We start from the raw sequence: 14,017 nt of genomic DNA, 5'->3' as shown, positions 1-14,017 counted from the left end.
GAGTCTGTTTCCTTATCTTGCCACAGGTGCCTTCCTCCTTGATCCACAGCCTGTTTCCTCCATATTCCAAGCCAGCAGTGGCTTGTGCAGTCTTTTTTATAGTGCCCTATCTCTAATCCTGACTCTTCCCTACTTAAGAACACGTCTTGCTGGACGCGGTGGTGCACGCCTGTAATCCTCAGGCTTGGGGACTGAGACCAGACAATTGAAAGTTCAAGGCCAGCCTGGGCAACTTAGCAAGACCCTGTCTCAAAACAAAAAGGCTGGATATGTGGCTGGAGCAATTGCCTTGCATGTGCATGGCTCTGGATTCCATCCCCAGCACCGCAAAAAAAAAAAAAGAAAAAGACGAATAGACTTTGTAGACATTCATCCTTTCCTGTGTCCCTGGGAGTTAACACCACAGAGCTTGGGTTGCTCTCAGGGACAAGTGCAGTTGAATCTTCATGAGTGTGCATTGCCTAGACCCTTTTCAAATTCAAGGAATCTTTTTTTTTTTTTTTTAGAGAGAGAGAGAGAATTTTAATATTTATTTTTTAGTTCTCGGCGGACACAACATCTTTGTTGGTATGTGGTGCTGAGGACCGAACCTGGGCCGCACGCATGCCAGGTGAGCGCCCTACCGCTTGAGCCACATCCTCAGCCCCTCAAGGAATCTTCATCTGCTTGCTCATGTCTCCTTACCTCGCCTTGTAAAATTTGCTGAGATAAGACAAAAGTATTTAGCCTTGGGCCAACATTCCAGTTCATAGAAAGTGAACTGAAGTTTCAGAACTGTGTGGGGAGAGGGGACTGTGGGGAGGTGGTGGTGGCTCCCTGGTTTTATCAGACTCTTACCTGAGGACAAGTTCATGGCGTTGGAGAGCATACTGCAGGGTGATTCGGGCCCAGGAAGGGCATAGGGAAACTTTGGTGAATGGCTTGGTTGTGTGTGTGTGTGTGTGTGTGTGTGTGTGTGTGTGTTGGGCAGAGGCAGGGTGGGGGTCTGTCTGGAATTTCACTTCCTCTCTTAGAACAAACAGAACTCCTCCTGTGCCCCTGCTTTTTGTATGCCTCCTCTACCCTTTGGCATACCTAACGTGCTAGGAGTATTGGTGCCATCTCAGTGTTTTCAGTGAGGAAGTTGAAACCAGGTCCAGGGAGGTGACTTACCCAAAGTTGTGAGAGTCATCAGTGGAGTTGGCAAGATCCGGGTTCTCCTGACCCTTCTCTACTTCCTATGCCACTGCTTCCCCACCTGCAAGTGTAGAGTATTTGGCGCGGGTCTCTGCGTCCCATTATATGGGTTCACACCATTTGACTGATGACACAGATCCTGTGAGCTAGGGGAAGGCACTCAGAACGTGCCCAGCACACAGGAGGTCTTTGGGAGACGCCACTGACTGGTGAGGCCTCTTCTAAAGCTGGAGGCAGGAGGCCATTTCTGAGTGCAGAGCTTCCCTGGTTTTTGAGCAGCGTCCATTGTGTGTCCAAAAAATTCAAAATATTTTGAGCGCCAATGTGACGTCACAAGAGGAAAAATCATTCCATGAAACTTTGTTTCATTCATGAAATTTTAAAAAATCTTGTGTAGAATTACCTTCAGGCTATGTGTGTAAGATGTGTAGGAAATGTAAATGAAGTTTGGTTTTAGACTTGGGTCTGTCCCCAAGATATTTTATCATGAAATCCAGAATATTTGTGTCCCAAGCATTTTGGATAAGGGATGCTTAGCTTGTATATTCTGTGTCTCATCTCATGGGACCTGGGTTGTGCTGTCATCAAAGCATCATATTTTCTAACAAAACATTTGGACATTCACATAGTTGGGAAGTGAAGACTGCAAATAGCCTCAGCACAGACTTTGCCATTAATTGAGTTTCCTTCAAACTTAACAAAAATATTTTGAGCTTATGGAGCTTTTGGAGTTCAGGATTGTAGAGAGCCTCTGTGATGGAGCCTTGCCCTGCCCCTGTCTTGCTGAGAGGTTTGGGGGGGTGTTGTCATTCCTCTTTGTACGGCAGTCTCTTTGTGAGGAGGTGGCTCAAGACCAGGTGTGGGTGGCTCTCCACATTGTGGATTCAACCAACCAAAACTGGGAGGAAAATTGTGTATATCCTGAACATGCCTAGGTGTTTTTTCTTTTCAGTCCCTAAGTAATACAGTATCACAACTATGTATTTAGCATTTACATTCTATTAGCTACTCTAAGTCACTTAGAGATTGTATAAAATATTCAGGAGGACAGGTATGGTTCCTGTGCTAGTACTACATCATTTTATAGAAGGGATGTGAGCAATTATGGATTTGGGTGTCCACAGGGAGTCCTGGAACCATCCCCCATGGATACCATCAGATAACCCTGCTGGCTTGTGGTTTGTTTTTGGAAATCCTTCTTTGGTGTATCTTTGGTGTTTCCCTATGTTTGGATACCTCATGCCTTTGTTCCTAGAAAGTTCCACTGGTCCTGTGGGGTCTTTTAGTGTTGCTTCTACCCGTTCTGCCCTTCTTCCTGTGTCCTGGTTGGCTTTCAACACCAGCCCCTCGGCCCTTGTCTTTAGCTCTTTGGGGAAATGGCTTATACCTGGTTTGGTTCAGAGTCTGGCTCAGGACTGGGCACAGTGGCTCTTTGCATTCATGGATTCAACCAACTGGATCAAAAATAATTAGGAAAAAGATTGTGTATCTTACTGAACACACCTAGACTTTTTTCCTTTTCCATGTTTGCTGAGAGCCATTGCCAAGTAGGAATGACGCATCGAAACTTCCTTGTCAGCGTACCCCATGTTGCTTAGAGGAAGGACTCCTGGAAATGGACTTGCCTTGGACATTCGCTGTGACATTGCATGTATGCTTGAGTAAGGTGACCTTGCTCAAGGACCAGGGCAGATCCGGGTTTAGGGCGGATCAGGTTTTAGGGAGTATCCAGCTCCTTGGGTTTAGGGCGGTTCCAGGTTTAAGGTGTACCCTGGTGGGGGGGGAATAGGGCGTATCCTGCTGATTAGAGTCTGGTGGAGTACGTGAATTTTGCCCAGAACGTGAATTTCCCCAGAATGTGTTTTGTAGAGGGCCGGTGTGAGTTCGGGAATAAAGAATTGCTGTTTGAATCTACAAAGCTGTGAGTGGCTCGTGATTTTGTGCCCAGCCAGACTGCGGCACATGTTCCCTAAGCAGTGCAGGATAACAACCATGCACACAGCATTTACATTTTAGTGGCCATTACAAGTCACCTAGAGGTGGTTTAGACTCCACAGGAGGATGTGCAGAGGTTCTGTGCAAATACCGTGCTGTTTTTTAGAAGGGACCTGAACATCTGCAGATTTTGGAAACTCTGACTTCTGGGCTGGACTTATTGTCCTGTCCCAAATCCAGCCCACATGAGTGATCTGAGAAGCAGATCCCTTGGATGCCCAGATGGCAGGTGTGGAGAGAATAACTCAGGGGTGGTGAGGAAGAAGACAGGCGGGAAACCCAGGGAGCACAGGTGGATGGCACGCGCGTGCATGATGCGATGCACATTGGCTTGTGACAAGGACCTCATAGCGAGGGCTTAGGCAAGATGAAATGGAAGACCCCTGAGAAGCAGGGGGAAAAAAAGATTTAATTCCCGTGTCAGAAAGAGCTGCCTAGAAGTGTGTGTACCGCCCATCAGACAAGATTCAGGCCAGGTTAGGTTCACAGAAGGAGAAAAACCCATGGGACAGATGACCAGGCATGAAGTGCTACACACAGGCTGCTGAGCACATGGAAATGGAAGGATCTGGCGAGGTGTCCAGCTCCAGTGGGGAGCTGAGTGACCTTGGGTGAGTCTCCTCTCTGGCCTCAGGCTCCCCCTTACGTGTAACCTGAGGCTTGGAACGCTCATGTTATTCCTGTAGTCCAACTACTTGGGAGGATCGCTTGAGCCCAGGACACTTGAACAAAGTAGACCACCCCCCTCAAGATGATGATGATAATAATAATAATAATGGCAGTTGTTTGGTTATGTAGTGCAGCAATAACAGATGCTGCAGCATTCAGAGGCTTCAGACCACAAGTATTTGGTCACAGCTCTGTGAGCCGGCAAACTGGATAGGGTGCAGTAGGGACAGGGCACATGGTGTCCATTGGGGTGGGTCGGGGGACTTGTCAACTCACACATCTGGCACTTGGCCATGTTGGACCAACCTGGCCAGGTTGGTGCTCCAAAACTGCAAAAGCAGAAGCTGCCAGGCCACCTCTTCCTTTTTATCATTTTTTTTCTTTGACAGTTTTAATGAGGTAAAATTCACATGTAGTTCACCTGTTTAAAAGTGCATATTTCAGTTATTTGGGGTACATTTACGATGATGGGCAACCATTACTATGATAAATCCAGAACATTTTTATGACGTCCCACCCAAAGAAACCCTAACCCTATTGGCAGTCTCTCCCAGTTTGCTTTCCCCAATTCCTGGCAATTGCTGATCTGCTTTATGTCTCTATGGATTTGCCTGTTCTGGACATTTCTACAGATGGAATCATACACTTTGTGACCTTTTGTGTCTGGCTTCTTTCACTCAGCATCGTGTTTTTAAGACTCATCCAAATTGTGGTCTGTATCAGTGCTTTATTCCTTTTTATGGGCCAAATAATATTCCATGGTGTGGATATGTAGACATTTACTCATTAATCTGTTCATGGGATTGGGGATATTTGCACTTGGTGGCTATTATGAATAGTGCTGCTGTGAACATGTACACACACCAGTTTTTATGTGAATGTTCATTTTCAGTTTTCTTGGAAGATTCTAGGAATGAAATTATGAGTCACATGGTAACTGCCAGACCTTCTTAAGGTTTTAACCTGGACCAAGCAGAGTATGGTGTGTGCTGCATTCTCTTGGCTAAAGGGAGTCACATGCCCAGTCCGGAGTTGAGGGGGTCTGATAAAAGGACTTGCTTATCCAGAGTGGTTTCATCAGGGTCTTCATGTAAAGTCCTTACCATGGACCTTAAGGCAGTATAGGTGCTCAATAAATGTAATTCCCTGTTTTTACTCCTTTTCACTAAAAATCATGATACCAAACTGGGGCAGTAAGGCAAAGATAAACTGTGGGACTTCGATCTTCATCCATTAGTCGCCAGCCTGAGAGCAAATCCATCACCAGTGTCTCGGGGATTATGGGCTCACTGCAGATTAGCCAGTGACAATGATCGGTCAGGCAGTGAGAACTGTAAAGGCTTCTGAAGATGGGAACTATCCCAGCACTTAACAGGATGGCTAGAAGGCAGTTACATGTTCCTTCTAGAAAATAGGATACTCCAGGGAAAAGTGTAAGAGAAAAATTTGTCCTTCTACTTATCAGAGAGAACAACTATAATATTTAGGTTTCCTTTCTCCTAGTATTCTTTCTGTGTATCACATGCATAAGTGTGTGTTTGTGTGTATAATTTTAATAAAACTAAAATTAAGATCATAATGTATGTAGTTAATATACTTCATTTGATCATTTTTTTAAATTAAATTTGGAGAATCTCATCCATCTTTATGCTATTCAGTACTGGTTTTTAATGGCTGATTCTCACAAATACACGTGTGCATATGTGTGTGTGTGTTTCCTTTTATTTACTTTTTGAGATTTACTTTATTTTTTCTTTTTTGCGGAGGTGAGGGTGGAATCCAGGGCTCAGGCATGCTAGACAAGCACTTTTCTGCTGAGCTCCACCCAACCTTGGGTTCACTTTACAGCGTTGTACGGCTGGCCAATCTACATGTACATGCCTCAGGAGACCACGGCCCAGGTTGAGGTCTAGAGTGTTGCAGCACCCAGAAGACTCCCTGTGGCCTCTTCCAGTTTCCAGCCCATAACTTTCCCTTGATGTTGAATTGACCCTCAGTCCGTTTATACTCCCTCATTACTGGACACTTAGGTTGCTTCTAATCTCTTGCTCCTGTAAACAGTGCTGCCATGAACTTCTTGTACACGCCACATTCGTCTTCTGTGATTGCTTCCTTAGGAAAAACTTTTAGAACCTGTGAAACAACAGATCAGAGGATATGAACATACTGCAGTATCTCAGTTGAAGTGCTATCTCCTTATCAAACATCTTTCCTGGTTCTGCTGTTCAGAATGACTTTTTCCCTGCGTGGTGTTCCAGGAGTACTTTCCTTGTATAGAAAAATCACAGTATTGTGTTAATGGACTCAACTTGGTTCCAGTGCTTGGCTTCAAAACTAGAACTTTAAGAGCAGACTGTAAGTGCCTTTGTGTCCCCTTTACTTGGAGATAAGTAGCAGACACTTCAGTGTTAATCAAAACCAATTAAAACTGCGTTCACTTTTACAGTAAATAGGACTAACTGCAGAACCAAGCAGAACTCCGTACACCCATCTTTAGGTGCTTCTGAAATTATGTGGTTGAATGAGTTAATAAATGAGAAAAGGTGTTTTAAAAATCCCCACCCAACTCAGCAAATGAATGGGCCAAAGTAGATGATTGATTTTGTCAGTTTTGTTTTTCCTGTTAATCACTGGAGCCCTCACATCCCTTACTGGGATAAGTCCAGTGGCTTGATCTTGAAATGGCCTGTCACCCAGGGGCTTGCTTCTGTATAAAAGTCTGGTGAACACATTCCTGCTGTTGTTCCATCACACCACGTGGTGCCACTGTTGAAGATGGTCCAATAAGGTTGTGGGGGTGGTGGAGCCTTCCTACTGCTCGCTTCTCCCCTCCGTGATGCCCTTGTATGCCCAGGTTCCTGCTTGGGTCACAGCAGAGTGTTAAGGGGAAAAAGAGCCCACTGTCTCCCTCTCAGGCTTGACTGAAGATGCCCTGTGCAGTGCTGCCTAAAACTAACTTTCCCTGCTTCTCATGGCAAGAGAAGTTGTGGACTCAGCCATGTCCTCTCCCTTTCTCTCTGGAAGGAGGCCACTTTTGAGGTGAGACAGATTTTCAAGGATGTTAAAAACACAAATGATCTTGTGCTTTTAGGACAGTGGAGCTGTCAGAGGGGCTATCATTTGTCATTGACAACTATTTCAGCAAGAGGCTTTATGGCATGCTCTGCCTTTGCATAACTGATAGGAGCCATTTCAGGTGTCTTCATAGGAGCAGAAGATTGGCTAGGTGGACTGCAGCGCCTAGCTTGGACTTTAACAGAAGCTGCTAACTTGTTAAGATGCCCATTATTGGCTGTTTATAGTTATAGTCTCGCTATTCTCTGTTAATTGTGAAATAAAACCATATATATCTACCTGTGTCTATGTGTATCCTTATATGTATATGAAGATTTGTTAACATTTTATAAAAGATACCATTGAAGGAATATTAAAGACCCACAGTGTTACTGGATCTGTGGAAATAAAATGCATGCATATGCCTGGGGTGTATCTGATGAAATATCCCTTATTCCACATTTTTTTTTTGGTGTGGGGGGGGATGTGGTACTGGGGATTGAATCCAAGGGTGCCCTACCACTGAGCTGAACTTCAGCCCTTAGAAACAAAAAGGCTGGCCTTGAACTTGCAATCTTCTTGCCTGGGTTTCCTGAGTATCTGGGATTAAGGTGTATATCTCCTGTATACGGGGTAAAAATGGGAGTTCATAACCCACTTGAATCAAAGTGTGAAATATATCAAGAACTATGTAATGTTTTGAACAACCAATAAAAATTAAAAAAAAAGGTGTATATCTCTGCACCCAGCTGTTCCACAAATATTAAGAACTTTTCCATCTACTGGGAATTCTGAAATGAGCCAGTGCCCTCATGGAATACAATTTAATGCCTAGTTTTTTGTTTTGGTTTGTTTGCTGGAGCTTGAACCTAGGGCCTTACACATTCTAGGCAAGCACTCTACCACTGAGTTGCACCCACACCTGCTTCTTAGTTTAAAAACCTTTTTAAGGGGCCAGGGCTGAGGTTCAGGGGGACAGACAGCACTTGCCTAACATGTGTGAGACACTGGGTTCAATCTCCAGCACCACATGAAACTAAAGGTATTAAAAACCTTTTTAAAAATCAGGTAAGTTGTTTTCTAGCTTTTTCTTAAAACAGCCTGAACCATGCAAAACAAATTGTTCATTTCTATGTAATCCTTGACCTAAAAGATGTGCACCTGAGTAGAAATTAAGAGATAAGACTGGAATATGACTGGGAAAGAACTTGTTTATTTTGCTTATCTGAAGTGAGATAAAAGAATATCTCCAAATGGGCCAGTTTCCAACTTGGACCATGTACACAAAGCACCTCATTCCAGGGCAAAGAGAGCGAGTAAATCAAATAGAGAAGTATTTTGTTCATGTTTATTTTTCCTACAAGTGTGATGTAAAACTTTTAAAATGTGCAGAAACAAGCAACAGCCGCCACGTGCAAAAGTAGCTGTTTTTGCAAATAAAAATGCTTCCCAGAAGCATGACAAATGCAAGATTAACAGGTGTCCTGCAGTTCCAACGAGACACGTGGTTCTCATTAGCCGTCTCCCTCCTGTTTTACATCTAGGTCTTCCGGTAACAACGAAAAAAGTCATTTCTCCCGAGGCCACGAGTAATCCCCACCGAGCCTGCCTTTCCCCCTTCTGCTAACAGCAGTTCCAACAGCTCTCGGAGGGGAGGCGGCAGATAGAGCCTGCACTACGGGGAGGAGGCTGGGAAGCCCTTAGACTTGACTTCAGCCCTCGTGGGTCTGACCTAAGGCTCCGGGTGACCTTGGCCTGGTCCTCGATTTCCTCCTATTAAATGTTTGGTTCGGAGAATAAGGGTTTCGGCTTTCCACATCTCCTCGTCAAGCAGGATGCTTGAATGGTCTTGAAAACCAGGGATTCTCCATGGGGCGGCCGTTCTGCCCTTCACCCTCCGGGTCGTCGGCAATGGCTGAAGAACCCGGGGCAGGGGAGCTCCGGGGTCGGCGGGTAGATACCAGGGATGGCGCCAGTCTACGACAGAACGCTCCTGCCCGAGCGCCCCGGGCGCTGGCGCTGAGACCGCCCGCCGACGGGTGTGCTCCGCGGGCTCTTGGGCGTCTCAGCTGGGATGACAGCTCCCGCCAGAGCTTCCTCCTCTACTCGCGGCCCGGGGGCGCGTGGGCATGCAGACCCCGCTCCGCGCCCGTTCCCCTGGAGACGTAGAGGCGACCGCGCCGGCTGAGATCCTCCGATGACCCCTCAGCGAGCAGAAGCAGTGCGGACGCCGAGTCCCCTCGGTCCCAGGAACCCCGGGCTCGGAAAATTTGGCAGCTTCTCTCTTGCACGATACTCGCCCCGCGACTCACTCACTGAGAAGGTTCGCTCTCGCGAGGGGGAATTTTCCTCCCCACGTACCTCAGGCGGCCTTCTGGAGGGTCTGGGTTTAAGGGCTCCGCGCGCGCGTTTGCGTCTGAAAGCTCCGCCCACCTAGCCCAGACAGGGGTGGGGCCTCCGGGCAGTGGCCGTTGTCCCGCCCAACCGCCTCCCAACGGCTCCCTTGACCGGGCGGCGGAGCGGGGCGGCGCGGCTGGGCCAATGCGCCTGCGCGCGCGTGCGCGGAAGAGAGGGGCGTGGCGCGTGTGCGGCCCCGCCCAGGCCTGGCGTCTCCGCCCGCCCTATCTCCCAACTTCCTCAGCGTGGCGCCGACGCTGCGTGCGGCGCGGGTTACCCAGAGTGCTCCGCGCGGGGGCAGCTCACTGGAGTTTGGTTCTCGAGGCGGCGGCAGCGGCGGCTCCGGCGGCTCCTCCTCCTCCTTCGGTGGCGGCGGCGGCCCGGGCCCGACCCCCGGCCCCGGCTCCCCTCTCCGCCACCCCGCGCGCCCCCACCTACCCCGGCGCCGCGGGGAACATGCGGCTCCGCTCCCGGAGGCCGGAGAGTGAGTGACCCCCGTCCCCCGCCTCAGCCCGCCCGCCCGCTGGCCCGGCCGCTCCCCCCCGCCTCGCCCAGGCAATGACAGCGGCTCCGGCGTCTCCGCAGCAGATCAGGGACCGGCTGCTGCAGGCCATCGACTCCCAGAGCAACGTAAGTACCCACCGCGCAAGCCGGGACGGAGGCCGCGTGGGCCCGGGACCCTCCCCCTCCCCGTGCCCCTCGCCCGTAGGGCTTCAGGGGACTCGCCTTGAGCCCCTCTCCCTCCGAAAGGCGCTGCCATCCCGGTCTCTCGCTCCCCAGGCCCGGGCCCAGGGCAAGTCGGGTAACCCGGCGGCTCTCGGTACGTGAGGCCGAGGCTTCCGTGCGGCCTCAGCGAAGGGGGCAGATAAAGACTGAGGCCAGAGCTTTTCCTTTCCTTCTGCTTCAGCTCTACGACCCTGGTTGCTCCTGACGGAGCTCACCTGCCTTGCCCTACCCCCGGGACCCGAGACCCCCGGGAAGCCTTCCCGGCGGGGGGGAGGGGAGGAAGGAAGACTGCGAAGCAACTGGTGTCCGGGGTATGACTCGGGGAGCCTGTGCCTCCCGTGTCTCGGCTTTCTGGGTGATCAGGGAAGTCCTTTTTCTCTTTTCCCGACTAGAAGCACCTTCTTGACTTCGGAGGGAACACCCGCCTGCTCTACCCCTAGCTGGGCGCCCAGGGCCCCTTGAGAGAGACCTCCTTCTCCGTTCTGAGACTAGACATACCTTTGCCAAATCCCTCTTGAGGTCACTACCTAAGAAAGATGATTCTGGGGCGGGTGGGATCCTTCCTGTTGTCTTTCTGGGCCTGAGTGCTCATTGCGTCCCTGACCAAGCCAGAGGTTGGCTTTTTGGTGGTGAATTAGAGATGATTGTTCTCTCTCCCATTCACCCAAGAACTCTGCTTCCATCGTTTCTTACCCCAACTTGGGGTCTTAGCCTGGTGGTTTGTGGACCCCTTCAGGGTTAACTCCAGGGGGTCACTTTCTCAGGTGCCCCATTGCTAAGGCTACTGTTTATAGAAGTACCTCTCCCTCTTCCTTCCAATAGTGCAGGGAAAAACTTAGCATGTTTTCATACTTTCGCCAAGGTTTTGTTGGCAATAGGTGCCATTTTTTCCCTGTGGCAGGAGCAGGGCAATAGGAAGATGCAGTGGTATCCAGGCATTTACTTGGAGACCAGGAAGTGGCCATTGAGATCACTTTTTAACATGCTGGAGATGGAAGAAAAAATTGTCTTGGGCCTTGCCAGGTAACTCAGGTTTCTCTCACTAGACGAGCTTTTGCTTTTCCTTCACATGAGTTTGCTGATTATTCTTAGCAGTGTGCTTTACTCTGGTGTTTTTGGAATAATTCACTTTGATTTGTTCAGTCTTGGTAGAAATTGAAGGGTTATGATCTTTGTAAGGTCGTGGTTGCTGTGTCTTAGTAATTCTCTTATTCCTCGTCTTCAGGCCCCATTAAGATTGACTTGATGGTAATTGTCTTAACAAATGTTACAGACATTTTTGTTATGACTTTGGGGGTGGAGTAGGCACAGGCTATATAAAACCTTCTGGAAGGTCCTTTTTGCAGTAACTGGTGCTACTGCAGTTCCAAGATTGAAATATTAAGGGATGAAACAAGTGACGTGGGAAAGGACTTGGTGACTTTTGCTGCTTTCTTGGAGCCAGCAGTGTGATTTCTTGAATTTCATGTGCTTGCTACCTTTTTTGAGACTGTGAGACCTGAAACATTAGCATTGACCCTTAATGCCAACTAGGAGAGCCTTGGGATCTGAAGATACTTTGACATGCAGTCATGATGTTGTAGATTAGGTGAAGCAGTGACCTCAGGGATTTCAGTGTTGTGTAAGACTCTAACCTAAAGGGTCCCTAGAGTTGGAAAGGGAGAGGAGGAGGAGGAAACAAACCTTAATTTCCTGTGTCTTTGCATGGACAAAAATGTTAAATTTGTATAGATCCATGGATATGTCTCGTGATATGGAATTCCCGTGTCATATGGCTTAATTGGGGGGACTCTAATGATAAGTGTGGGTCAGACTCTACTAACCTAAGGGTGGTAGATGGAATTGGAAAATTGTTTCTTTGTGAGCAGTGAGAAAAGTGCCTCCTTTAAATGCTGCCATTGTAGGACCATCTGTGAAGATAGTTAAGTGCCATTTGACAGGAGCATGACTTTGAGTGAACAGTAGGAGGTCAGAGGGTTTGGATTGTCCACGGTTGTTGGCGGAGGAGACCCAAGAGCCCAGAGTGTCTTTCTCTGCAGTTTCTCTTGGATTTCTTTAGGCTCAGTGAGAAAAGAGTGCTAGCACACAGTTCTCTTCTCAGCCTTGCCCACTTATGAACTCCAGCACAGGGTAATTGACACATATTTAAAATGTTCACGGAGAAAAGGAAGAAGGGAAGAAAAAAAAAAAAAAACGGGGACAGTGTTGAAGAGCCAACACTAAAATTAAATGTCTTCTGAGAGAAGCAACAGAGAATTGTGTCATGTAATGCTTACCTTTATGGGCATGCAATTATGGTTAACAAACCTAGCTGTTGCTTGAAAAATCAGTGTTGGGCCACTAATATCCACAAGTATCTGAAAAGTTAAGTACAGAAAATAATGTCACTTACTGACCATCTCCTTGCTGAAGGAGTCTCAGGAAGAAGCTGCTTTTTTGTTCTAAATTTTATTCTCTGGAGTATTTGAATTTCTATAGCAGTTGACTCAGAGTTTGTAATTTTTGCCCATTCTCTAATACAGTAAATCCTCCACTCTCCTTTCCAAAAGGCATCTAAGAGTTTTTCAGAATAATTGGAGCCTTACGTTTAGCTGTGTGTGTTAATCCAGGGTGTTGAAAATCTCTCTGAAGAGCGATGTGCTTTTACGTGTTCCCCTGAATTTTTGTGCATTGTGGGTGAAGTTGAGTAGTGTGTCTAACTTTTGCACAGAAATGACAGCCCCCCATGAAGTCTCTTTGGCAGGTGATTAGGTTCCCATTTGCATCAGATGCTCATTATTTCATAAAAATCCAGGCCTTGTCTTCCTGATAGAATGCAGATTCCTTAGAGATGTTTCTTTTCTTGTCTTCTTCCAGAGTGGAAGCATTAGGCTTGTGTTCTGCATTGCTAGTTCAACTGACTGAACACTAGGAGCCTTCTTGGCCCTAACACTAGGAGCTATATCTGAGTCTCCATTTTCCCAAAAAGTCCTGGTGACTGCTATGTGTCCTGAAGTCTACTTGTGGAATATTCTAATGCAGAACTTGGGGAGAATGAAAGACTCACAGGTGACTGGAAATCTCTGTAAAACTGGGCAACATAGATGTCATGTTATGGTTGAAAGACTTAGCTTTTCAAGGAATGGCTGGACAGAGACAGTGGAGGGTATACTGCATACCCTTGAAAAGCTAAGAAAACACAGGGCAGGGCTTGCTAGATGCAGGTGTGTGTCTCTCTGTTTAGAGCAGTGAGAGACCAGAGAAGGTTCTGCTGAGAAGAGGGACTTGCACAGAGAAGAGGGACTTGTACAGCTTTTGATGTCAATGTTGTTGCTTCCCTACTGTCAGGCTCTGGAGCAGGAAATCTCAGAAGCTCCTTTATTCCTCATAGCCTGCAGGGATCAGTATCTAAAAGGAGGTAAGCAAGGGGCTCTGCAAAGACTTGCAAGAAGGGTCATTTTCCTACCTAGGAATCTGAAGGTTAAGACATTGCTTGTTTCAGTTGCCCTGCGGGTTCCTTGTCTGCAGAGTAGGACTGGGAACTGGTGTACTTATTCCAGACCCAGGATCAGATTCTGGAAGTGGTAGCAGAGGCTGGCTTGAATCATTCTAGAGGTTTGTTTGTTTGTTTTAAATAACTGTATAAGGTGTATTGTGTGAACTTTCTCAAATCACAGATTTCTAAAGAGAAGTGGACATTTACATTAATTTGTATGGCACCTTAGCAAGAGTGTTCTGCTTCCTCCCAACAGTCCTACAAAGGGAGATGGAGTAAAACCGGTCTCCCCCCTTGGCAAGTGTGGAAGCCAACATTATAGTAATATTAGGGGCCATTCAATGAGTGTCTCCCATGACCACAAGAGGACAAGTTGCTGTTGTTTCTTAACGTCAGGTAACTGGCTCAAAACGAGGTGGCCAACTCAAAGTTAGGGACTTACCCAGAATTATTAAATAACAATGTTTGTGACCCTAAACACTATCATGCTGCTGTTGAGAGATGGAAAAAAGAAGAGACATGGTG

General features: G+C 47.4%; 1 protein-coding gene across 1 annotated transcript in view; it reads left to right on the top strand.

Moving 5' to 3' along the window:
* The first annotated feature begins 9,487 nt into the window (after positions 1-9,487).
* MED26 (mediator complex subunit 26) overlaps positions 9,488-14,017 on the top strand; it is a 53,621-nt gene continuing 49,091 nt past the window's right edge. The window contains exon 1 of the mRNA XM_081287854.1: positions 9,488-9,921. Within this exon, the coding sequence (XP_081143980.1) occupies positions 9,850-9,921 (72 nt within the window). The 5' untranslated portion in view covers positions 9,488-9,849. The remainder of the gene's footprint in view (positions 9,922-14,017) is intronic.

The sequence above is a fragment of the Spermophilus citellus genome (genome assembly GCF_964194105.1).
Source record: "Spermophilus citellus genome assembly, chromosome: 3".
In the NCBI taxonomy this organism is placed as follows: domain Eukaryota; kingdom Metazoa; phylum Chordata; class Mammalia; order Rodentia; family Sciuridae; genus Spermophilus; species Spermophilus citellus.
Note: the sequence above shows the minus strand (reverse complement) of the source record. Positions and strands in the feature narration are given on the sequence as shown.